Source organism: Mobula hypostoma, unplaced genomic scaffold (assembly GCF_963921235.1).
Source record: "Mobula hypostoma unplaced genomic scaffold, sMobHyp1.1 scaffold_97, whole genome shotgun sequence".
In the NCBI taxonomy this organism is placed as follows: domain Eukaryota; kingdom Metazoa; phylum Chordata; class Chondrichthyes; order Myliobatiformes; family Myliobatidae; genus Mobula; species Mobula hypostoma.
This window is the reverse complement of record NW_026948188.1, coordinates 208,147-231,390: the sequence shown is the minus strand read 5'-3', so window position 1 is coordinate 231,390 and position 23,244 is coordinate 208,147. Positions and strand designations below refer to the sequence as shown.

At 53.4% G+C, this 23,244-nt stretch overlaps 1 protein-coding gene across 1 annotated transcript; it reads left to right on the top strand.

Moving 5' to 3' along the window:
- Nucleotides 1-4,518: 4,518 nt before the first annotated feature.
- LOC134341729 (uncharacterized) lies at nt 4,519-6,900 on the top strand. The gene has a single exon (XM_063039629.1). The coding sequence runs from the start codon at nt 4,519-4,521 to the stop codon at nt 6,898-6,900; it is 2,382 nt and encodes a 793-aa protein (XP_062895699.1).
- Nucleotides 6,901-23,244: the final 16,344 nt, after the last annotated feature.

Genomic DNA, 23,244 nt, shown 5'->3' with positions numbered 1-23,244 from the left:
ACCATAGCAACCTTCGAGCTGCTGGGTGCTGTCTCCAACCCCAAACGCAGTAAAAATCCAAAGTTACTTCCATTGCCTTAAAGTGGCAGTCCAACCGTTAATCTTCGTCTCTCTCTTTTCAAAAGCAACATATCGGTGGTAAATAACTCCCCCTCTGTCTTCAAAAACACAGTTAATAGGAGTACTCCAGGATATCCTCACACTAGCTCTTCTTTCAGTTAGTCCTGACGAAGGGTCTCGGCCCGAAACGTCGACTGTACCTCTTCCTAGAGATGCTGCCTGGCCTGCTGCGTTCCACCAGCAACTCTGATGTGTGTTGCTTGAAATTCCAGTGTCTGCAGATTTCCTCGCGTCTGTGAGTCGAGGAGGCCTGTGACTAGTGGTGTGCCACAGGGATCAGTGCTGGGTCCATTGTTATTTGTCATCTATATCAATGATCTGGATGATAATGTGGTAAATTGGATCAGCAAATTTGCTGATGATACAAAGATTGGAGGTGTAGTGGACAGTGAGGAAGGTTTTCAGAGCCTGCAGAGGGACTTGGACCAGCTGGGAAAATGGGCTGAAAAATGGCAGATGCAGTTTAATACTGACAAGTGTGAGGTATTGCACGTTGGAAGGACAAACCAAGGTAGAACATACAGGGTTAATGGTAAGGCACTGAGGAGTGCAGTAGAACAGAGGGATCTGGGAATACAGATACAAAATTCCCTAAAAGTGTCGTCACAGGTAGATAGGGTCGTAAAGAGAGCTTTTGGTACATTGGCTTTTATTAATCAAAGTATTGAGTATAAGAGCTGGAATGTTATGATGAGGTTGTAATTGTATAAGGGCGAAGAGTGTTGTAAAAGTGAGCCTGAAGGCTTTGTGTGTCAATGCAAGGAGCATTTGTAACAAGGTGGATGAATTGAAAGTGCAGATTGTTATTAATGATTATGATATAGTTGGGATCACAGAGACATGGCTCCAGGGTGACCAGGGATGGGAGCTCAACATTCAGGGATATTCAATATTCAGGAGGGATAGACATGAAAGATAAGGAGGTGGGGTAGCATTGCTGGTTGGAGAGGAGATTAACGCAATAGAAAGGAAGGACATTAGCCGGGAGGATGTGGAATCGATATGGGTAGAGCTGCGTAACACTAAGGGGCAGAAGACGCTGGTGGGAGTTGTGTACAGGCCACCTAACAGTAGTAGTGAGGTCGGAGATGGTATTAAACAGGAAATTAGAAATGTGTGCAATAAAGGAACAGCAGTTATAATGGGTGACTTCAATCTACATGTAGATTGGGTGAACCAAATTGGTAAAGGTGCTGAGGAAGAGGATTTCTTGGAATGTATGCGGGATGGTTTTTTGAACCAACATGTCGAGGAACCAACTAGAGAGCAGGCTATTCTGGACTGGGTTTTGAGCAATGAGGAAGGGTTAATTCGCGATCTTGTCGTGAGAGGCCCCTTGGGTAAGAGTGACCATAATATGGTGGAATTCTTCATTAAGATGGAGAGTGACATAGTTAATTCAGAAACAAAGGTTCTGAACTTAAAGAGGGGTAACTTTGAAGGTATGAGACGTGAATTAGCTAAGATAGACCGGCAAATGACACTTAAAGGATTGACGGTGGATATGCAATGGCAAGCATTTAAAGGTTGCATGGATGAACTACAACAATTGTTCATCCCAGTTTGGCAAAAGAATAAATCAGGGAAGGTAGTGCACACGTGCTAACAAGGGAAATTAGGGATAGTATCAATTCCAAAGAAGTAGCATACAAATTAGCCAGAGAAAGTGGCTCACCTGAGGACTGGGAGAAATTCAGAGTCCAGCAGAGGAGGACAAAGGGCTTAATTAGGAAGGGGAAAAAAGACTATGAGAGAAAACTGGCAGGGAACATATAAACTGACTGTAAAAGCTTTTACAGATATGTGAAAAGAAAAAGATTGGTTAAGACAAATGTTGGTCCCCTGCAGACAGAAACAGGTGAATTGATTATGGGGAGCAAGGACATGGCAGACCAATTGAATAACTACTTTGGTTCTGTCTTCACTAAGGAGGACATGAATAATCTTCCAGAAATAGTAAGGGACAGAGGGTCCAGTGAGATGGAGGAACTGAGTGAAATACATGTTCGTAGGGAAGTGGTGTTAGGTAAATTGAAGGGATTGAAGGCAGATAAATCCCCAGGGCCAGATGGTCTGCATCCTAGAGTGCTTAAGGAAGTAGCCCAAGAAATAGTGGATGCATTAGTGATAATTTTTCAAAACTCTTTAGATTCTGGACTGGTTCCTGAGGATTGGAGGGTGGCTAATGTAACCCCACTTTTTAAAAAAGGAGGGAGAGAGAAACCAGGGAATTATAGACCGGTTAGCCTAACATCGGTGGTGGGGAGGAGTCAGTTATCAAAGATGTGATAACAGCACATTTGGAAAGCGGTGAAATGATCGGACAAAGTCAGCATGGATTTGTGAAAGGAAAATCATGTCTGACGAATCTCACAGAATTTTTTGAGGATGTAACTAGTAGAGTGGATAGGGGAGAACCAGTGGATGTGGTATACTTGGATTTTCAAAAGGCTTTTGACAAGGTCCCACACAGGAGATTAGTGTGCAAACTTAAAGCACACGGTATTGGGGGTAAGGTATTGGTGTGGGTGGAGAATTGGTTAGCAGACAGGAAGCAAAGAGTGGGAATAAACGGGACCTTTTCAGAATGGCAGGCGGTGACTAGTGGGGTACCGCAAGGCTCAGTGCTGGGACCCCAGTTGTTTACAATATATATTAATGACTTGGATGAGGGAATTAACTGCAGCATCTCCAAGTTTGCGGATGACACGAAGCTGGGTGGCAGTGTTAGCAGTGAGGAGGATGCTAAGAGGATGCAGGGTGACTTGGATAGGTTGGGTGAGTGGGCAAATTCATGGCTGATGCAATTTAATGTGGATAAATGTGAAGTTATCCACTTTGGTGGCAAGAACAGGAAAACAGATTATTATCTGAATGGTGGCCAATTAGGAAAAGGGGAGGTGCAACGAGACCTGGGAGTCATTATACACCAGTCATTGAAAGTGGGCATGCAGGTACAGCAGGCGGTGAAAAAGGCGAACGGTATACTGGCATTTATAGCGAGAGGATTCGAGTACAGGAGCAGGGAGGTACTACTGCAGTTGTACAAGGCCTTGGTGAGACCACACCTGGAGTATTGTGTGCAGTTTTGGTCCCCTAATCTGAGGAAAGACATCCTTGCCATAGAGGGAGTACAGAGAAGGTTCACCAGATTGATTCCTGGGATGGCAGGACTTTCATATGAAGAAAGACTGGATGAACTAGGCTTGTACTCGTTGGAATTTAGAAGATTGAGGGGGGATCTGATTGAAACGTATAAAATCCTAAAGGGATTGGACAGGCCAGATGCAGGAAGATTGTTCCCGATGTTGGGGAAGTCCAGAACGAGGAGTCACAGTTTGAGGATAAAGGGGAAGCCTTTTAGGACCGAGATGAGGAAAAACTTCTTCACACAGGGAGTGGTGAATCTGTGGAATTCTCTGCCACAGGAAACTGTTGAGGCCAGTTCATTGGCTATGTTTAAGAGGGAGTTAGATATGGCCCTTGTGGCTACGGGGATCAGGGGGTATGGAGGGAAGGCTGGGGCAGGGTTCTGAGTTGGATGATCAGCCATGATCATACTGAATGGTGGTGCAGGCTCGAAGGGCCGAATGGCCTACTCCTGCACCTATTTTCTATGTTTCTATGTATAAGGCATTGGTGAGGCCGAATCTGGAGTATTGTGTTCAGTTTTGGTCACCAAATTACAGGAAGGATATTAATAAGGTTGAAAGAGTGCAGAGAAGGTTTACAAGGATGTTGCCGGGACTTGAGAAACTCAGTTACAGAGAAAGGTTGAATAGGTTAGGACTTTATTCCCTGGAGCGTAGAAGAATGAGGGGAGATTTGATAGAGGTATATAAAATTATGATGGGTACAGATAGAGTGAATGCAAGCAGGCTTTTTCCACTGAGGCAAGGGAAGAAAAAAACCAGAGGACATAGGTTAAGGGTGAGGGGGGAAAAGTTTAAAGGGAACATTAGGGGGGCTTCTTCACACAGAGAGTGGTGGGAGTGTGGAATGAGCTGCCAGACGAGGTGGTAAATGCGGGTTCTTTTTTAACATTTAAGAATAAATTGGACAGACACATGGATGGGAGGTGTATGGAGGGATATGGTCCGTGTGCAGGTCAGTGGGACTAGGCAGGAAATGGTTCAGCACAGCCAAGAAGGGCCGAAAGGCTGTAGTTTCTCCGTGGTTTTCTGTGACGGCTTGTTACACCGTCTGGTCGCGAGAGCCCAAATGCCTCGGTGCCTTTTGCCAGACAGCAGGAGGGGGAAGAGTTTGTACGAGGGGTGCGTAGGGTCCCTCAGAATGCTGTTTGCTTTGTGGGTGCGGAGTGCAGTGTAACTACCTGTGAGAGGGAAGGACAGGAGCTGGAGGGAGTTGTCCCCCAGCCGTGTGTGACAGGGAAGGGTAATGACAGACAGAGAGAGAGAGGCAGGGACTGAATCTGACCCCCATCAGCGGCACAGGGAGAGGCCCCAGTCGACTGTGACCAGCCCTGGGCTGCGTCACCCGGTCTCCGAGCCCTCTCTCGGTCACAGGCAGCCGTCCCGCCCTGACGCTCTGTCCCAGTCCAGGACACAGGGACGCCTCTCCCGCCCAGGCACACCGAGGGATCTCCCCCTCTCCCGCCCAGGCACACCGAGGGATCTCCACCTCTCCCGCCCAGAGACACCGGGGGATCGCCACCCTCCCGACCAGGAACACCGAGGGATATTCCTCTCTCCCGACCAGGCACACCGAGGGATCTCCACCTCTCCCGCCCAGAGACACCGGGGGATATCCACCCTCCCGACCAGGCACACCGAGGGATCGCCACCTCTCCCCCCCAGCGACACCGGGGGATCTCCACCTCTCCCCCCCAGAGACACCGGGGGATCTCCACCCTCCCGACCAGGCACACCGAGGGATCGCCACCTCTCCCGCCCAGAGACACCGGGGGATCTCCACCCTCCCGACCAGGCACACCGAGGGATCGCCACCTCTCCCGCCCAGAGACACCGGGGGATCTCCACCTCTCCCCCCCCAGAGACACCGGGGGATCTCCACCCTCCCGACCAGGCACACCGAGGGATCGCCACCTCTCCCGCCCAGAGACACCGGGGGATCTCCACCCTCCCGACCAGGCACACCGAGGGATCTCCACCTCTCCCGCCCAGAGACACCGAGGGATCGCCACCTCTCCCGCCCAGAGACACCGGGGGATCGCCACCCTCCCGCCCAGAGACACCGGGGGATCTCCACCCTCCCGACCAGGCACACCGAGGGATCGCCACCTCTCCCGCCCAGAGACACCGGGGGATCGCCACCCTCCCGACCAGGGACACCAAGGGATCTCCCCCTCTTCCGTCCAGGGACACCAAGGGATATTCCTCTCTCCCGACCAGGCACACCGAGGGATCTCCACCTCTCCCGCCCAGAGACACCGGGGGATATCCACCCTCCCGACCAGGCACACCGAGGGATCGCCACCTCTCCCGCCCAGAGACACCGGGGGATCTCCACCTCTCCCCCCCAGAGACACCGGGGGATCTCCACCCTCCCGACCAGGCACACCGAGGGATCGCCACCTCTCCCGCCCAGAGACACCGGGGGATCTCCACCCTCCCGACCAGGCACACCGAGGGATCGCCACCTCTCCCGCCCAGAGACACCGGGGGATCTTCACCCTCCCGACCAGGCACACCGAGGGATCTCCACCTCTCCCCCCCAGAGACACCGGGGGATCTCCACCTCTCCCCCCCAGAGACACCGGGGGATCTCCACCCTCCCGACCAGGCACACCGAGGGATCGCCACCTCTCCCGCCCAGAGACACCGGGGGATCTCCACCCTCCCGACCAGGCACACCGAGGGATCTCCACCTCTCCCGACCAGGCACACCGAGGGATCTCCACCTCTCCCACCCAGAGACACCGGGGGATCTCCACCCTCCCGACCAGGGACACCGAGGGATCTCCACCTCTCCCGCCCAGAGACACCGGGGGATCTCCACCCTCTCCCGCCCAGGCACACCGAGGGATCTCCACCTCTCCCGACCAGGCACACCGAGGGATCTCCACCTCTCCCACCCAGAGACACCAGGGGATCTCCACCCTCCCGACCAGGGACACCGAGGGATCTCCACCTCTCCCGACCAGGCACACCGAGGGATCTCCACCCTCTCCCGCCCAGGCACACCGAGGGATCTCCACCTCTCCCGCCCAGAGACACCGGGGGATCTCCACCTCTCCCGCCCAGAGACACCGGGGGATCTCCACCCTCCCGACCAGGCACACCGAGGGATCTCCACCTCTCCCGCCCAGAGACACCGGGGGATCTCCACCCTCTCCCGCCCAGGCACACCGAGGGATCTCCACCTCCCCCGCCCAGAGACACCGGGGGATCTCCACCCTCCCGACCAGGCACACCGAGGGATCTCCACCTCTCCCGCCCAGAGACACCGGGGGATCTCCACCCTCCCGACCAGAGACACCAAGGGATCGCCACCCTCCCAACCAGGAACACCAAGGGATCTCCCCCTCTTCCGTCCAGGGACACCGAGGGATCTCCACCTCTCCCGACCAGAGACACCGGGGGATCTCCACCCTCTCCCGACCAGGAACACCGGGGGATATTCCCCTCTCCCGACCAGGAACACCGAGGGATCTCCACCTCTCCTGCCCAGGCACACCGGGGGATCTCCACCCTCTCCCGACCAGGGACACCGAGGGATCTCCCCCTCTCCCGCCCAGGCACACCGAGGGATCTCCCCCTCTCCCGCCCAGGCACACCGAGGGATCTCCACCTCTCCTGACCAGGAACACTGAGGGATCTCCCCCCTCAGCCGCCCAGGAACACCGAGGGATCTCCCCCGAACAGGCACACCAAGGGATCTCCCCCTCTCCGGACCAGGCACACCGAGGGATCTCCCCCTCTCCCGGCCAGGCACACCGAGGGATCTGTCGCTCTCCCGGTTCGGGAGCTGGAAGATCTGGAGGAAGGGAGGGCCAAGGAATATTAAAGGTAAGGAGGGAGCGAGTATGTGTGTGTGTGTGTGTGTGTGTGTGTGTGTGGTGGGGAGAGGGGAGGGGAAAGGTGAGAGGGGGAGAAGGGAGAGAGCGACAGAGGGGGAGGGAGATAAGGAGTGAGACAGTGAGAGATTGGAGGGTGGAGAGAGCGGAGGAGGGAAAGTGAAAGAGAGAGGGGGACGGGGAGGGAGTGTGAGAGAGAGAGGGCGGAGGGTTAGGGAGTGAGATAGAGATGGGGGAAGGGGGTGAAGGGGGGAAGGAAGGTAAAAATGACAGGGGGGAGAGACTGTGTGTGGGGAGAGGAGGGAAGGCAGTGAGAGAGGGAGATGGGGGAAGACGTTGAGAGAGAAAGGAGGGAGGGAAGGGGAAAGAGAGAGGGAGATGGAGCTGCGTACAGCGAGGGGGGTGGGGGATCGGAGATTGGGGAGGGGGTTAATGGAGAGAATGAGGGATGTGAGTGGGGAGGGAGTGAGGGATGGGGTCCATCCCTGACTGAACCCCCACCTCCTCTACACATTCCCCTGGCCTGTCATCCACACTCCCCATTCTACCCCTGACTTACTCACCATGAGCATCGGATTTAACCCCACGCTCTCTCCCCTCCTCCCCACCCCCCCCACAGGAAGACACCCCACCTTTCCCCGGCCCCGGCTGCCCGCTGCGGAGGAAGAGGAGAAGAAGGGGATGTGGCGACAGATGGGACCCCTGCTCCAGCGGGCCTCGGCCACCCTGGGCCTGGCCCTGCTCCTGCCCGGGGCGGTGATGCTGGTCTGGGGCTCCCCGAGAGCCGGGGCCCGGCCCCTGCTCCACGCCTCGGCCTCAGGCCTCTGCGCAGCGGGCGCCGGCCTCCTGCTGGCGGCCGTCGCCCTCAGCCTGGGCCTGGGCCAGCGGCCCCAGCCGGGCCCGCAGCAGGAGGCCGACGGGCAGGATCAGCGGCTGCCGGGGGCTCGCACCCAGCCCGGGTTGAGGTAGGCACCCACTTCGGGGAAGGGGGTTGGGTGGAATCGAACGATTTGGGGGGGGCAGGGGAATTAAATCAGAGACGGACACTTCGGGGAGGGGGGAAGACATTGAGGGGCAGACTGTACCCGTGTGGGGGACTTTAAATAAGGACGGGCGGGGGCGGGGGGTCTGGGTGGGTGCGGTAGAGAGGGGGAAAAGAGTCAGGGACGGACGCTCGGGGGAGGGGCGTTAAGTTGGGGAGGGGATTTGAATCGGGGAGGGGAGCTAGGTGAGGGACAGATACTCAGGAGGAGGGAGTGAGTAGGCGACGGGCATTCAGATCGGGGGGAGAGTTCAATTGGGGAGGGATTAAATCAGGGATGGGAGGAGGAGGAGATTGAATGAGGGGCTAAATGAGGGACAGACTGGGTCGGGCGTTAAATGGCAGATGGGGTTGAGGGAAGTTAAATGAGGGATGGACTGGGTTGTGTGGGGGTTAAGTGAGGGATGGACAGGGTTTTGGGGGTTAAATGACGGACGGCCTGAGTTTTGGGGGGTTAAATGAGGGACTGACTGGATTGAGGGGGTTAAATGAGGGATGGACTGGGTTTTGGGAGTTAAATGAGGGATGGACCGGGTTTTGGGGGTTTAAAGAGGTATGGACTGGGTTGAGGGGTTAAATGAGGGACAGACTGGGTTTGGGGGTTAAATGAGGGACAGACTGGGTTTGGGGGTTAAATGAGGGATGGACAGGGTTTTGGGGGTTAAATGAGGGATGGACTCAGTTTTGGGGGTTAAGTGAGGGATAGACAGGGTTTTGGGGGTTCAATGACGGACGGCCTGAGTTTTGGGGGGTTAAATGAGGGACCGACTGGATTTTGGGGATTAAATGAGGGATGGACAGGGTTTTGGGGGTTTAAAGAGGTATGGACTGGGTTGAGGGTTTAAATGAGGGACAGACTGGGTTTGGGGGTTAAATGAGGGACGGACTGGGTTTTGGGGGTTAAATGAGGGATGGACCGGGTTTTGGGGGTTTGAAGAGGTATGGACTGGGTTGAGGGGTTAAATGAGGGACAGACTGGGTTTGGGGGTTAAATGAGGGACGGACTGGGTTTTGGGGGATTAAATGAGGGACCGACTGGATTGAGGGGGTTAAATGAGGGACAGACTTGATTTTGGGGATTAAATGAGGGATGGACCGGGTTTTGGGAGTTAAATGAGGGATGGACCGGGTTTTGGAGGTTAAATGAGGGATGGACAGGGTTTTGGAGGTTAAATGAGGGATGGACTCGGTTTTGGGGGTGAAATGAGGGACGGACAGGGTTTTGGGGGTGAAATGAGGGATGGACAGGGTTTTGGGGGTGAAATGAGGGACGGACAGGGTTTTGGGGGTTAAATGAGGGATGGACTGGGTTTGGGGGTTAAATGAGGGATGGACTGGGTTTGGGGGTTAAATTACGGACGGCCTGAGTTTTGGGGGGTTAAATGAGGGACTGACTGGATTGAGGGGGTTAAATGAGGGATGGACTGGGTTTTGGGGATTAAATGAGGGATGGACTGGGTTTTGGGAGTTAAATGAGGGATGGACCGGGTTTTGGGGGTTTAAAGAGGTATGGACTGGGTTGAGGGGTTAAATGAGGGACAGACTGGGTTTGGGGGTTAAATGAGGGACAGACTGGGTTTGGGGGTTAAATGAGGGATGGACAGGGTTTTGGGGGTTAAATGAGGGATGGACTCAGTTTTGGGGGTTACATGAGGGATGGACTGGGTTTTGGGGGTTCAATGACGGACGGCCTGAGTTTTGGGGGGTTAAATGAGGGACCGACTGGATTGAGGGGGTTAAATGAGGAATGGACTGGGTTTTGGGGGTTTAAAGAGGTATGGACTGGGTTGAGGGTTTAAATGAGGGACAGACTGTGTTTGGGGGTTAAATGAGGGACGGACTGGGTTTTGGGGGTTAAATGAGGGATGGACCGGGTTTTGGGGGTTTGAAGAGGTATGGACTGGGTTGAGGGGTTAAATGAGGGACGGACTGGGTTTTGGGGGTGAAATGAGGGACGGACAGGGTTTTGGGGGTTACATGAGGGATGGACTGGGTTTGGGGGTTAAATGAGGGACGGACTGGGTTTTGGGGGGTTAAATGTGGGATGGACTGGGTTTTGGGGGTTAAATGAGGGACGGACTGGGTTTTGGGGGTTAAATGAGGGATGGACCGGGTTTTGGGGGTTTAAAGAGGTATGGACTGGGTGAGGGGTTAAATGAGGGACAGACTGGGTTTGGGGGTTAAATGAGGGACGGACTGGGTTTTGGGGGATTAAATGAGGGACCGACTGGATTGAGGGGGTTAAATGAGGGACAGACTTGATTTTGGGGATTAAATGAGGGATGGACCGGGTTTTGGGGGTTTAAAGAGGTATGGACTGGGTTGAGGGGTAAAATGAGGGACAGATGGGTTTGGGGGTTAAATGAGGGACGGACTGGGTTTTGGGGGGGTTAAATGAGGGGACCGACTGGATTGAGGGGGTTAAATGAGGGACAGACTTGATTTTGGGGATTAAATGTGGGATGGACTGGGTTTTGGGAGTTAAATGAGGGATGGACCGGGTTTTGGAGGTTAAATGAGGGATGGACAGGGTTTTGGAGGTTAAATGAGGGATGGACTCGGTTTTGGGGGTGAAATGAGGGACGGACAGGGTTTTGGGGGTTAAATGAGGGACGGACAGGGTTTTGGGGGTGAAATGAGGGACGGACTGGGTTTTGAGGGGTTAAATGAGGGATGGACAGGGTTTTGGGGGTGAAATGAGGGACGGACAGGGTTTTGGGGGTTAAATGAGGGATGGACTGGGTTTTGGGGGTTAAATGAGGGACGGACTGGGTTTTGGGGGTGAAATGAGGGACGGACAGGGTTTTGGGGGTTAAATGAGGGACGGACTGGGTTTTGGGGGGTTAAATAAGGGACCGACTGGATTGAGGGGGTTAAATGAGGGACAGACTTGGTTTTGGGGATTAAATGAGGGATGGACTGGGTTTTGGGGGTTAAATGAGGGATGTACTGGGTTTTGGGGGTTAAATGAGGGATGGACCGGGTTTTGGGGGTTTAAAGAGGTATGGACTGGGTTGAGGGGTTAAATGAGGGACAGACTGGGTTTGGGGGTTAAATGAGGGACAGACTGGGTTTGGGGGTTAAATGAGGGACGGACTGGGTTTTGGGGGAGGGTTAAATGAGGGGACCGACTGGATTGAGGGGGTTAAATGAGGGACAGACTTGATTTTGGGGATTAAATGTGGGATGGACTGGGTTTTGGGAGTTAAATGAGGGATGGACGGGGTTTTGGAGGTTAAATGAGGGATGGACAGGGTTTTGGGGGTTAAATGAGGGACATACTGCGTTTCGGGGGTGAAATGAGGGACGGACAGGGTTTTGGGGGTTAAATGAGGGACGGACTGGGTTTTGGAGGTTAAATGAGGGACGGACAGGGCTTTGGGGGTTAAAATGAGGTATGGACTTGGTTTTGGAGGTTAAATGAGGGACGGACTGGGTTTTGGGGGGTTAAATAAGGGACCGACTGGATTGAGGGGGTTAAATGAGGGACAGACTTGGTTTTGGGGATTAAATGAGGGATGGACTGGGTTTTGGGGGTTAAATGAGGGATGTACTGGGTTTTGGGGGTTAAATGAGGGATGGACCGGGTTTTGGGGGTTTAAAGAGGTATGGACTGGGTTGAGGGGTTAAATGAGGGACAGACTGGGTTTGGGGGTTAAATGAGGGACAGACTGGGTTTGGGGGTTAAATGAGGGACGGACTGGGTTTTGGGGGAGGGTTAAATGAGGGGACCGACTGGATTGAGGGGGTTAAATGAGGGACAGACTTGATTTTGGGGATTAAATGTGGGATGGACTGGGTTTTGGGAGTTAAATGAGGGATGGACGGGGTTTTGGAGGTTAAATGAGGGATGGACAGGGTTTTGGGGGTTAAATGAGGGACATACTGCGTTTCGGGGGTGAAATGAGGGACGGACAGGGTTTTGGGGGTTAAATGAGGGACGGACTGGGTTTTGGAGGTTAAATGAGGGACGGACAGGGCTTTGGGGGTTAAAATGAGGTATGGACTTGGTTTTGGAGGTTAAATGAGGGACGGACTGGGTTTTGGGGGGTTAAATAAGGGACCGACTGGATTGAGGGGGTTAAATGAGGGACAGACTTGGTTTTGGGGATTAAATGAGGGATGGACTGGGTTTTGGGGGTTAAATGAGGGATGTACTGGGTTTTGGGGGTTAAATGAGGGATGGACCGGGTTTTGGGGGTTTAAAGAGGTATGGACTGGGTTGAGGGGTTAAATGAGGGACAGACTGGGTTTGGGGGTTAAATGAGGGACAGACTGGGTTTGGGGGTTAAATGAGGGACGGACTGGGTTTTGGGGGAGGGTTAAATGAGGGGACCGACTGGATTGAGGGGGTTAAATGAGGGACAGACTTGATTTTGGGGATTAAATGTGGGATGGACTGGGTTTTGGGAGTTAAATGAGGGATGGACGGGGTTTTGGAGGTTAAATGAGGGATGGACAGGGTTTTGGGGGTTAAATGAGGGACATACTGCGTTTCGGGGGTGAAATGAGGGACGGACAGGGTTTTGGGGGTTAAATGAGGGACGGACTGGGTTTTGGAGGTTAAATGAGGGACGGACAGGGCTTTGGGGGTTAAAATGAGGTATGGACTTGGTTTTGGAGGTTAAATGAGGGACGGACTGGGTTTTGGGGTTAAATGAGGGATGGACTGGGTTTTGGGGGTTAAATGAGGGATGGACTCGGTTTTGAGGGGTAAAATGAGGGACGGACTGCGTTTCGAGGGTGAAATGAGGGACGGACAGGGTTTTGGGGCTTGAATTTGAGTTGCACAGAGATCCCTCTGGGAGGGGGGTGTGCAATGGGGTGTGTGGGGATTGTGTCCTCAGGTACCTTTCTAACTTTCTACTCTCTCTTCCCATCTCACTCTCTCTCCTTCTCACCCTCTCTGTCTCCCGCTCCGAACCCCCTCCCTCCCGCTCTCCTCCTCGCTCCCTATCCTATTCCCCCCCCCCACAGACCGAGGCAGCTTCTCCGGATCCCCTCCTCACCCCCCGCCGAGGCGGCGGCCCCTCCGACGATCTGGACGGTGAGCGGGGGCCTGGAGGACGAGACGCCCCCGCCCGTCTACGACGCGGTGGTGGTGGTGCTGAGTGGCGGCCCCACGAAGCTGGAGGCCCCCCGGAGATCGGTGTCCGAGAGCGAGGCGGCCGACGGCCTGCGGCCCCCTCCCCCTTGCAGCCTGGAGCCCCTCACCCCACCTCCCCGCTACGATGCCATACCCTCGGCCACTGTGTTCTGCTTTCCGCCTCCCTCCCCAGGACTGTGAACCCTGTTACAGAGGGTCTCTCCCCCGTCACCCCTGTTACAGAGCGAGTCTCTCCCCCGTCACCCCTGTTACAGAGGGAATCTCTCCCCCATCACCCCTGTTACAGAGGGTCTCTCCCCCGTCACCCCTGTTACAGAGCGAGTCTCTCTTCCCCATTACCCCTGTTACAGAGGGAGTCTCTCCCCCGTCACCCCTGTTACAGAGGGAATCTCTCCCCCATCACCCCTGTTACATAGGGAGTCTCTCTCCCCCATTACCCCTGTTACAGTGGGAGTCTCTCCCCCGTCACCCCTGTTACAGAGGGAGTCTCTCTCCCCCATTACCCCTGTTACAGAGGGAGTCTCTCCCCCGTCACCCCTGTTACAGAGCGAGTCTCTCCCCCGTCACCCCTGTTACAGAGGGAATCTCTCCCCCGTCACCCCTGTTACAGAGGGAATCTCTCCCCGTCACCCCTGTTACAGAGGGAATCTCTCCCCCGTCACCCCTGTTACAGAGCGAGTCTCTCCCCCGTCACCCCTGTTACAGAGGGAATCTCTCCCCCATCACCCCTGTTACAGAGCGAGTCTCTCCCCCGTCACCCCTGTTACAGAGGGAGTCTCTCTCCCCCATTACCCCTGTTACAGAGGGAGTCTCTCCCCCGTCACCCCTGTTACAGAGGGAGTCTCTCTCCCCCATTACCCCTGTTACAGAGGGAGTCTCTCCCCCGTCACCCCTGTTACAGAGCGAGTCTCTCCCCCGTCACCCCTGTTACAGAGCGAGTCTCTCCCCCGTCACCCCTGTTACAGAGGGAGTCTCTCCCCCGTCACCCCTGTTACAGAGGGAGTCTCTCCCCCATCACCCCTGTTACAGAGGGAATCTCTCCCCGTCACCCCTGTTACAGAGGGAATCTCTCCCCCGTCACCCCTGTTACAGAGCGAGTCTCTCCCCCATTACCCCTGTTACAGAGGGAATCTCTCCCTCGTCACCCCTGTTACAGAGGGAATCTCTCCCCCATCACCCCTGTTACAGAGCGAGTCTCTCCCCCGTCACCCCTGTTACAGAGCGAGTCTCTCCCCCGGCACCCCTGTTACAGAGGGAATCTCTCCCCCGTCACCCCTGTTACAGAGGGAATCTCTCCCCCATCACCCCTGTTACAGAGCGAGTCTCTCCCCCATTACCCCTGTTACAGAGGCAATCTCTCCCTCGTCACCCCTGTTACAGAGGGAATCTCTCCCCCATCACCCCTGTTACAGAGCGAGTCTCTCCCCCGTTACCCCGTTACAGAGCGAGTCTCTCCCCCGTTACCCCTGTTACAGAGGGAATCTCTCCCCCATCACCCCTGTTACAGAGCGAGTCTCTCCCCCATCACCCCTGTTACAGAGCGAGTCTCTCCCCCGGCACCCCTGTTACAGAGGGAATCTCTCCCCCGGCACCCCTGTTACAGAGGGAATCTCTCCCCCGTTACCCCTGTTACAGAGCGAGTCTCTCCCACGTCACCCCTGTTACAGAGGGTGTCTCCCCCATTACCCCTGTTACAGAGGGACTCTCTCCCCCATCACCCCTGTTACAGAGGGAATCTCTCCCCCGTCACCCCTGTTACAGAGCGAGTCTCTCCCCCATTACCCCTGTTACAGAGGGAATCTCTCCCTCGTCACCCCTGTTACAGAGGGAATCTCTCCCCCATCACCCCTGTTACAGAGCGAGTCTCTCCCCCGTCACCCCTGTTACAGAGCGAGTCTCTCCCCCGGCACCCCTGTTACAGAGGGTGTCTCCCCCATGACCCCTGTTACAGAGCGAGTCTCTCCCCCGTCACCCCTGTTCCAGAGGGAGTCTCTCCCACGTCACCCCTGTTACAGAGGGTGTCTCCCCCATTACCCCTGTTACAGAGGGAGTCTCTCTCCCATTACCCCTGTTACAGAGGGAGTCTCTCCCCCATTACCCCTGTTACTTAGGGAATCTCTCCCCATTACCCCTGTTACAGAGGGAGTCTCTCCCCCATCACCCCTGTTACAGAGGGAGTCTCTCCCCCATCACCCCTGTTACAGAGGGAGTCTCTCCCCCATTACCCCTGTTACAGAGGGAGTCTCTCCCCGTTACCCCTGTTACAGAGGGAGTCTCTCCCCCGTTACCCCTGTTACAGAGAGAGTCTCTCCCCCATCACCCCTGTTACAGAGGGAGTCTCTCCGTTACCCCTCTAAGAGAGGGACTCTCTCTCTCTCTCCCCACCCCCCACCATTACCTCTGTGACCATAAGACATAGGAGCAGAATTAGGCTGTTCAGCCCATCGAGTCTGCTCCCCCATTCCACCACGGCTGATCTGTTAACCCCCTCAGCCCCAAACCCCTGCCCTCTCCCCGTCTCCCTTCACGCCCGGACCAGTCAAGAATCCAGCACCCTCCTCCTTAAGTGCGCCCAACGTCTCAGCCCCCACAGCCGTCTGCGGCCACGAATTCGGCCGGCAGACCCACCCACCCTCCGGCTAAGCGAGTTCCTCCTCACCTCCGTTCTGAGGCTGTGTCCACCCCGTCCAGACCTTTCAGCATTGGAATGAGAACCCCTCCCTCCCTCCCCTCATTCTCCTGAACTCCGGCGAGCGCGGGGGCCCAGAGCCCCTCAATCGCCTCCTCCTCCGCACCCCTTCTCAGATAAGGAACCCAAACCCGCTCGCCGCTCTCCCACTGAGGCCTTCATAAAACCTCAAGACTCGCATCCTTGCTTTTTATCGAACAGTACAGCACAGGCCCTTCGGCCCACAATGTTGTGCCAGCCCTCAAACCCTGCCTCCCGTATAACCCCCCCGCCTTAAATTCCTCCATATACCTGTCTAGTAGTCTCTTAAACTTCACTAGTGTATCTGCCTCCACCACTGACTCAGGCAGTGCATTCCACGCACCAACCACTCTCTGAGTAAAAAACCTTCCTCTAATATCCCCCTTCAACTTCCCACCCCTTACCTTAAAGCCATGTCCTCTTGTATTGAGCAGTGGTGCCCTGGGGAAGAGGTGCTGGCTGTCCACTCTGTCTATTCCTCTTATTATCTTGTACACCTCTATCATGTCTCCTCTCATCCTCCTTCTCTCCAAAGAGTTAACCCCTAGCTCCCTTAATCTCTGATCATAATGCATACTCTCTAAACCATGCAGCATCCTGGTAAATCTCCTCTGTACTCTTTCCAATGCTTCCACATCCTTCCTATAGTGAGGCGACCAGAACTGGACACAGTACTCCAAGTGTGGCCTAACCAGAGTTTTATAGAGCTGCATCATTACATCACGACTCTTAAACTCTGTCCCTCGACTTATGAAAGCTAACACCCCATAAGCATATATTCTCGTCCCTCTCGAAATGAATCATAATGTCGCATAACACCCCACTCTCCACCGGCTCGACCTGCAAATTAACCTTTTCAGGTACCTTGCAAGTCCCTTTTCGAAACTCCGTTCTGAAAACAGTCCGTGCTTCTGGCGAAGTGCAGATGGCCGCACATTTCACGACACCGTATTAACACATAACATAGAAAATAGGTGCAGGAGTAGGCCATTCGGCCCTTCGAGTCCGCACCGCCATTCAGTATGATCATGGCTGATCATCCAACTCAGAACCCTGTACCAGCCTTCCCTCCATACCCCCTGATCCCCGTAGCCACAAGGGCCATATCTAACTCCCTCTTAAATATAGCCAATGAACTGGCCTCGACTGTTTCCTGCGGCAGAAAATTCCACAGATTCACCACTCTCTGTGTGAAGAAGTTTTTCCTCATCTCGGTCCTAAAAGGCTTCCCCTTTATCCTCAAACTGTGACCCCTCGTTCTGGACTTCCCCAACATCAGGAACAATCTTCCTGCATCGAGCCTGTCCAATCCCTTTAGGATTTTATACGTTTCAATCAGATCCCCCCTCAATCTTCTAAATTCCAATGAGTATAAGCCTAGTCGATCCAGTCTTTCTTCATATGAAAGTCCTGCCATCCCAGGAATCAATCTGGTGAACCTTCTCTGTACTCCCTCTATGGCAAGGATGTCTTTCCTCAGATTAGGGGACCAAAACTGCACACAATACTCCAGGTGTGGTCTCACTAAGGCCTTGTACAACTGCAGTAGTACCTCCCTGCTCCTGTACTTGAATCCTCTCGCTATAAATGCCAGCATACCATTCGCCTTTTTCACCGCCTGCTGTACCTGCATGCCCACTTTCAATGACTGGTGTATAATGACACCCAGGTCTCGTTGCACCTCCCCTTTTCCTAATCGGCCACCATTCATATAATAATCTGTTTTCCTATTTTTGCCACCAAAGTGGATAACTTCACATTTATCCACATTAAATTGCATCTGCCATGAACTTGCCCACTCACCCATCCTATCCAAGTCACCCTGCATCCTTTTAGCATCCTCCTCACTGCTAACACTGCCACCCAGCTTCGTGTCATCCGCAAACTTGTCATTCTGGTGTCCCGTCCGCCACTCCTTCGCCCGTCCCTCCCGAAATCTGTGCCCCAGTCCCGTGGAGTGCCTGCTTCCTCAACACTACCTGCCCCCCTCCTCCGCCCACCGAGTCACCGGCTCCAGCGTCCGCCCTGCTGACCGCTCCCGCGGCCCCGACCCCGACCCCCGCTCGACTTTCGGTTTCGGGTGGCTCACCGCGGTAAAGAGAAAAGATCAATCAATAAATGCAACACTGACCCATGGGGAATTCGTGGTCGACTGTCGGTAGACGCCAACGAACGGGCCAGACAGGGTCAAACGACGAGTGGCGGGCCGATTCAGAAACAGGGGAGAGGTGCCCCCCAGACAACCCCCCGGACAAACGGGCTGGCCGGATTGCAAAGGCCCGGGTGTCCGGGACGGGAGGTGGGGGGTCGGGCCGCTCCTGCTCACTCGCTCTGCAGCCCTGTGACGTGCACCCCAACTCCCTTCGTCGCCGAGGCCGCCTCCAGGCTTCACACCATTGTGTGACTAACTGAGGCTCAGGCTGCGTCTGAATTGGAGGCCGGTGACTAGTGGTGTGCCTCAGGGATCTGTACTGGGTCCAATGTTGTTTGTCATACGTACTAATGATCTGGATGATGGGGTGGTAAATTGGATTAGTAAGTATGCAGATGATACTAAGATAAGTGGATAATGAAGTAGGTTTTCAAAGCTTGCAGAGAGATTTAGGCCAGTTCGAAGAGTGGGCTGAAAGATGGCAGATGCAGTTTAATGCTGATAAACATGAGGTGCTACATTTTGGTAGGACTAATCAAAATAGGACATACATGGTAAATGGTAGGGCATTGAAGAATGCAGTAGAACAGAGGGATCTAGGAATAATGGTGCATAGTTCCCTGAAGGTGGAATCTCATGTGGATAGGGTGGTGAAGAAAGCTTTTGGTATGCTGGTCTATATAAATCAGAGCATTGAGTATAGGAGTTGGGAAATAATGTTGACATTGTATAAGGCATTGGTGAGGCCAAATTTGGAGTATTGTGTCCAGTTCAGCTCAAAATTTGGAGTATTGTGTACAGCTCAAAACTCGGCGGGAGGAGAGAGAGCAGCGCCCCACGCGTGCGCAGCCCTCCAGTGAAAGCTCCCAATGGCAGCCGTCCTTTCGCCACGTTTCAGAGATGGCCACAACGTCATACTTGCCAATCTGTAGATGAGTTTCAAGATCGTCCATTTTATTCCTTATGCTGCGTGCATTCAAACACGACACTCTCAGACCGGTATTTGTTGCTTTCTGTTTTAACAGCACCACGCCTCTATTGCCCTCTAACTCATCCCACTGGCTGTGATTATGCCTCATCTCCTGCCTGTCCTTTCCAGCATCTCTGTTGCATGCTATCTTTGATTTATTTCCGTTTTCCCCTTCCCCATCCCCCTGCAAAAATTAGTTTAAACCCTCCCCAACAGTTCTATTAAATCTGCCCGCTAGGATATTGGACCCCTTTGGGTTCAGGTGTAACCCGTCCTTTTTGTACAGGTTGCGGAGAGATTTAGGCCAGTTGGAAGAGTGGGCTGAGAGATGGCAGATGGAGTTTAATGCTGATAAATGTGAGGTGCTACATTTTGGTAGGACTAATCAAAATAGGACATACATGGTAAATGGTAGGGCATTGAAGAATGTCAGTAGAACAGAGTGATCTAGGAATGATGGTGCATAGTTCCCTGAAGGTGGAGGAGAGCTGTGAGGTGGTACACTTTGGAAGGACAAACTCCAAGGCAGAGTACAAAGTCAATGGCAGGATACTTGGTAGTGTGGAGGAGCAGAGGGATCTGGGGGTACATGTCCACAGATCCCTGAAAGTTGCCTCACAGGTGGATAGGGTAGTTAAGAAAGCTTATGGGGTGTTAGCCTTCATAAGTCGAAGGATAGAGTTTAAGAGTCGCGAGGTAATGATGCAGCTCTATAAAACTCTGGTTAGGCCACACTTGGAGTACTGTGTCCAGTTCTGGTCACCTCACTATAGGAAGGATGTGGAAGCATTGGAAAGGGTACAGAGGAGATTTACCAGGATGCTGCCTGGTTTAGAGAGTATGCGTTATGATCAGAGATTAAGGGAGCTAGGGCTTTACTCTTTGGAGAGAAGGAGGATGAGAGGAGACATGATGGAGGTGTACAAGATAATAAGAGGAATAGATAGAGTGGATAGCCAGCACCTCTTCCCCAGGGCACCACTGCTCAATACAAGAGGACATGGCTTTAAGGTAAGGGGTGGGAAGTTCAAGGGGGATATTAGAGGAAGGTTTTTTACTCAGAGAGTGGTTGGTGCGTGGAATGCACTGCCTGAGTCAGTGGTGGAGGCAGATACACTAGAGAAGTTTAAGAGACTACTAGACAGGTATATGGAGGAATCTAAGGGGAGGGGTTCTATGGGAAGCAGGGTTTGAGGGTCAGCACAACATTGTGGGCCGAAGGGCCTGTACTGTGCTGTACTATTCTATGTATCTATGTAAGATGGAGGGTGGTGAAGAAAGCTTTTGGTATGCTGGCCTTTATAAATCTGAGCATTGAGTATAGGAGTTGGGATGTAATGTTGAAATTGTACAAGGCATTGGTGAGGCCAAATTTGGAGTATTGTGTACAGTTCTGGTCACCGAATTATAGGAAAGATGTCAACAAAATAGAGAGAGTACAGAGAAGATTTACTGGAATGTTACCTGGGTTTCATCACCTAAGTTACAGAGAAAGGTTGAACAAGTTGGGTCTTCATTCCTTGGAGCGTAGAAGGTTGAGGGGGGACTTGATAGAGGTGTTTAAAATTATGAGGGGGATAGATAGAGTTGACGTGGATAGGCTTTTTCCATTGAGAATGGGGGAGATTCAAACAAGAGGACATGAGTTGAGAGTTAAAGGGCAAAAGTTTAGGGGTAACACGAGGGGGAACTTCTTTACTCAGAGAGTGGTGGCTGTGTGGAACGAGAAGTGGTTGGGGCAGGTTCGATGTTGTTGTTTAAAGTTAAATTGGATAGATATATGGACAGGAAAGGAATGGAGGGTTACGGGCTGAGTGCAGGTCGGTGGGACTGGGTGAGAGTAAGAGTTCGACACGGACTAGAAGGGCCGAGATGGCCTGTTTCCATGCTGTAATTGTTATATGGTTATAACCTCTCCTGTCACCGGGGGAGTTTCCCTCTCTCTATCAGCCATTACAGAATCTCTCCCCCGCCCGTGAGCTGTTCTCCTCCAGGACCCACAGGCCGGGAAGCCGCGGTGGCCCGCCCGCAGACCCGCGCCCTCCTCTCCCCGTGGCCCTGATGCGGGAGGCTGCGGATGGGTGCGCAGGAGGGTGGGGGCGCGCCCGGTTCCCAGAGCGCCGGGCCCTGCCCAAGGGCGGCGGGAAGGTCGCTGCCCCCAGCGCGCAGCCTCTCCGGGAGAGTCCGGGGGGGACGGGAGGTCCCAGAGACCCGGTGGGGGGGGGAAGGGAGGTTCCTCCGGTCTGGGGAACGAGGAGATCCTGAGAGAATGGAGCTCCCTCCCCGATCTCCGGCCCGCTGCCCTCTCTCCCTTCCCACAAAGCCAGGGGTGGCCAGTCCCGGCGGGACGTCCCGTTGTTGGGAGCCGGGTGTTGGGGGTTCTTCATCTTCATCTTCATCTTCATCTATTTCCGGCTGTTTGGACGCATCTCGGCGTATTACAGCCCTCCGCAGGATGTGTGATTAATTACAGAACTCCAGGGAACTCAAATTCTCCGATACAACCTCGTCTCACGTCTAAACTGACTCTTCAACCAGATGTTGTTTCTCTTGACAGCCAAACGAAGATTGAATAGAAAACCGAAATAAATTCCAGCCGGACAGCCTCTGGAACAACGTGCCATTTTCAATTTTGTGTCGATTACAGCTCAGCAAAACCTGCCGGACTGTGTCTCTGAACTACCACAATCACATAATCCAGTAGGATGCCTTCCTATTATCCTTAAATAATAGTTTAGCCCACAATACCCCAACCCGAGTCTTCTTAACCTCACCATATCTCTACGATTTAAAAGGTAACAGTCTGAGACCTTTTTAACTAGAGGGTGACCAGAAAAATAATGCCTGCCCCCTAAATCATTTTCCCAATCCTCCTGCCACTTTATAACTCTTTAAGTCCGACTTCTCAATTCCGCTCTGCCTGGGGAGAACTCTGGTTTCTACTTGCCTGCTCTGTCAGGAAGACTTTGCAATCCCATCCACAATTTCATTCCCCTCCGCCCCAGCGTGCCCCAGGTACCCATGAAAATCTAACTGCACAACCCATCTTCCCTACTCTGAGCAACACTAAGAGAATCAAGGGAATCGTCCTGACGAAGGGTCTCGGCCCGAAACGTCGACTGCACCTCTTCCTAGAGATGCTGCCTGGCCTGCTGCGTTCACCAGCAACTTTGATGTGTGTTACTAAGAGAATCTCAGTAACTATGTCAGGACCTTTTATAGACTCTAAGGCAGCAGCAGAATCCGAACAGATGATAACCCGACGTGGTCGAGAGTCTTCGATCCACCATAAGGCCCGGAGGTTTGCTAATAACTCTGTTGCTAAGAGAGAAACACCATCTGAAAGCCGGTGACCAATCTTAACTCCAAGTTGAGGCACGTACATCCCAAATCCTGCCCTACTGGAGTATTGTGTTCAGTTTTTCTCACCAAATTACAGGAAGGATATTAATAAGGTTGAAAGAGTGCAGAGAAGGTTTACAAGGATGTTGCCGGGACTTGAGAAACTCAGTTACAGAGAAAGGTTGAATAGGTTAGGACTTTATTCCCTGGAGCGTAGAAGAATGAGGGGAGATTTGATAGAGGTATATAAAATTATGATGGGTACAGATAGAGTGAATGCAAGCAGGCTTTTTCCACTGAGGCAAGGGGAGAAAAAAACCAGAGGACATGGGTTAAGGGTGAGGGGGGAAAAGTTTAAAGGGAACATTGGGGGGGGCTTCTTCACACAGAGAGTGGTGGGAGTGTGGAATGAGCTGCCAGACGAGGTGGTAAATGCGGGTTCTTTTTTAACATTTAAGAATAAATTGGACAGATACATGGATGGGAGGTGTATGGAGGGATATGGTCCGTGTGCAGGTCAGTGGGACTAGGCAGAAAATGGTTCGGCACAGCCAAGAAGGGCCGAAGGGCCTGTTTCTGTGCTGTGGTTTTTCTCTGGTTTCTACTGATCTCTGGGTCCACTGAGCCAAGGGTGCTGGGGGTTGGAATCAGCGTCTTCTGAATAGACGGATGACTAATTAATTGGGGGGGGGTGTTCGTCGTGGGTGGGTCTCAGTGCAGTTTTGGTCTCCAAATTTGAGACTAAATTCTTGCTATTGAGGGAGTGCAGTGTAGGTTCACAAGGTAAATTCCCGGGATGGCGGG

Coding starts and splice junctions, on each gene's coding strand:
- LOC134341729 (XM_063039629.1), top strand. CDS start 4,519: ATGACAGACAGAGAGAGAGAGGCAGGGACTGAATCTGACCCCCATCAG.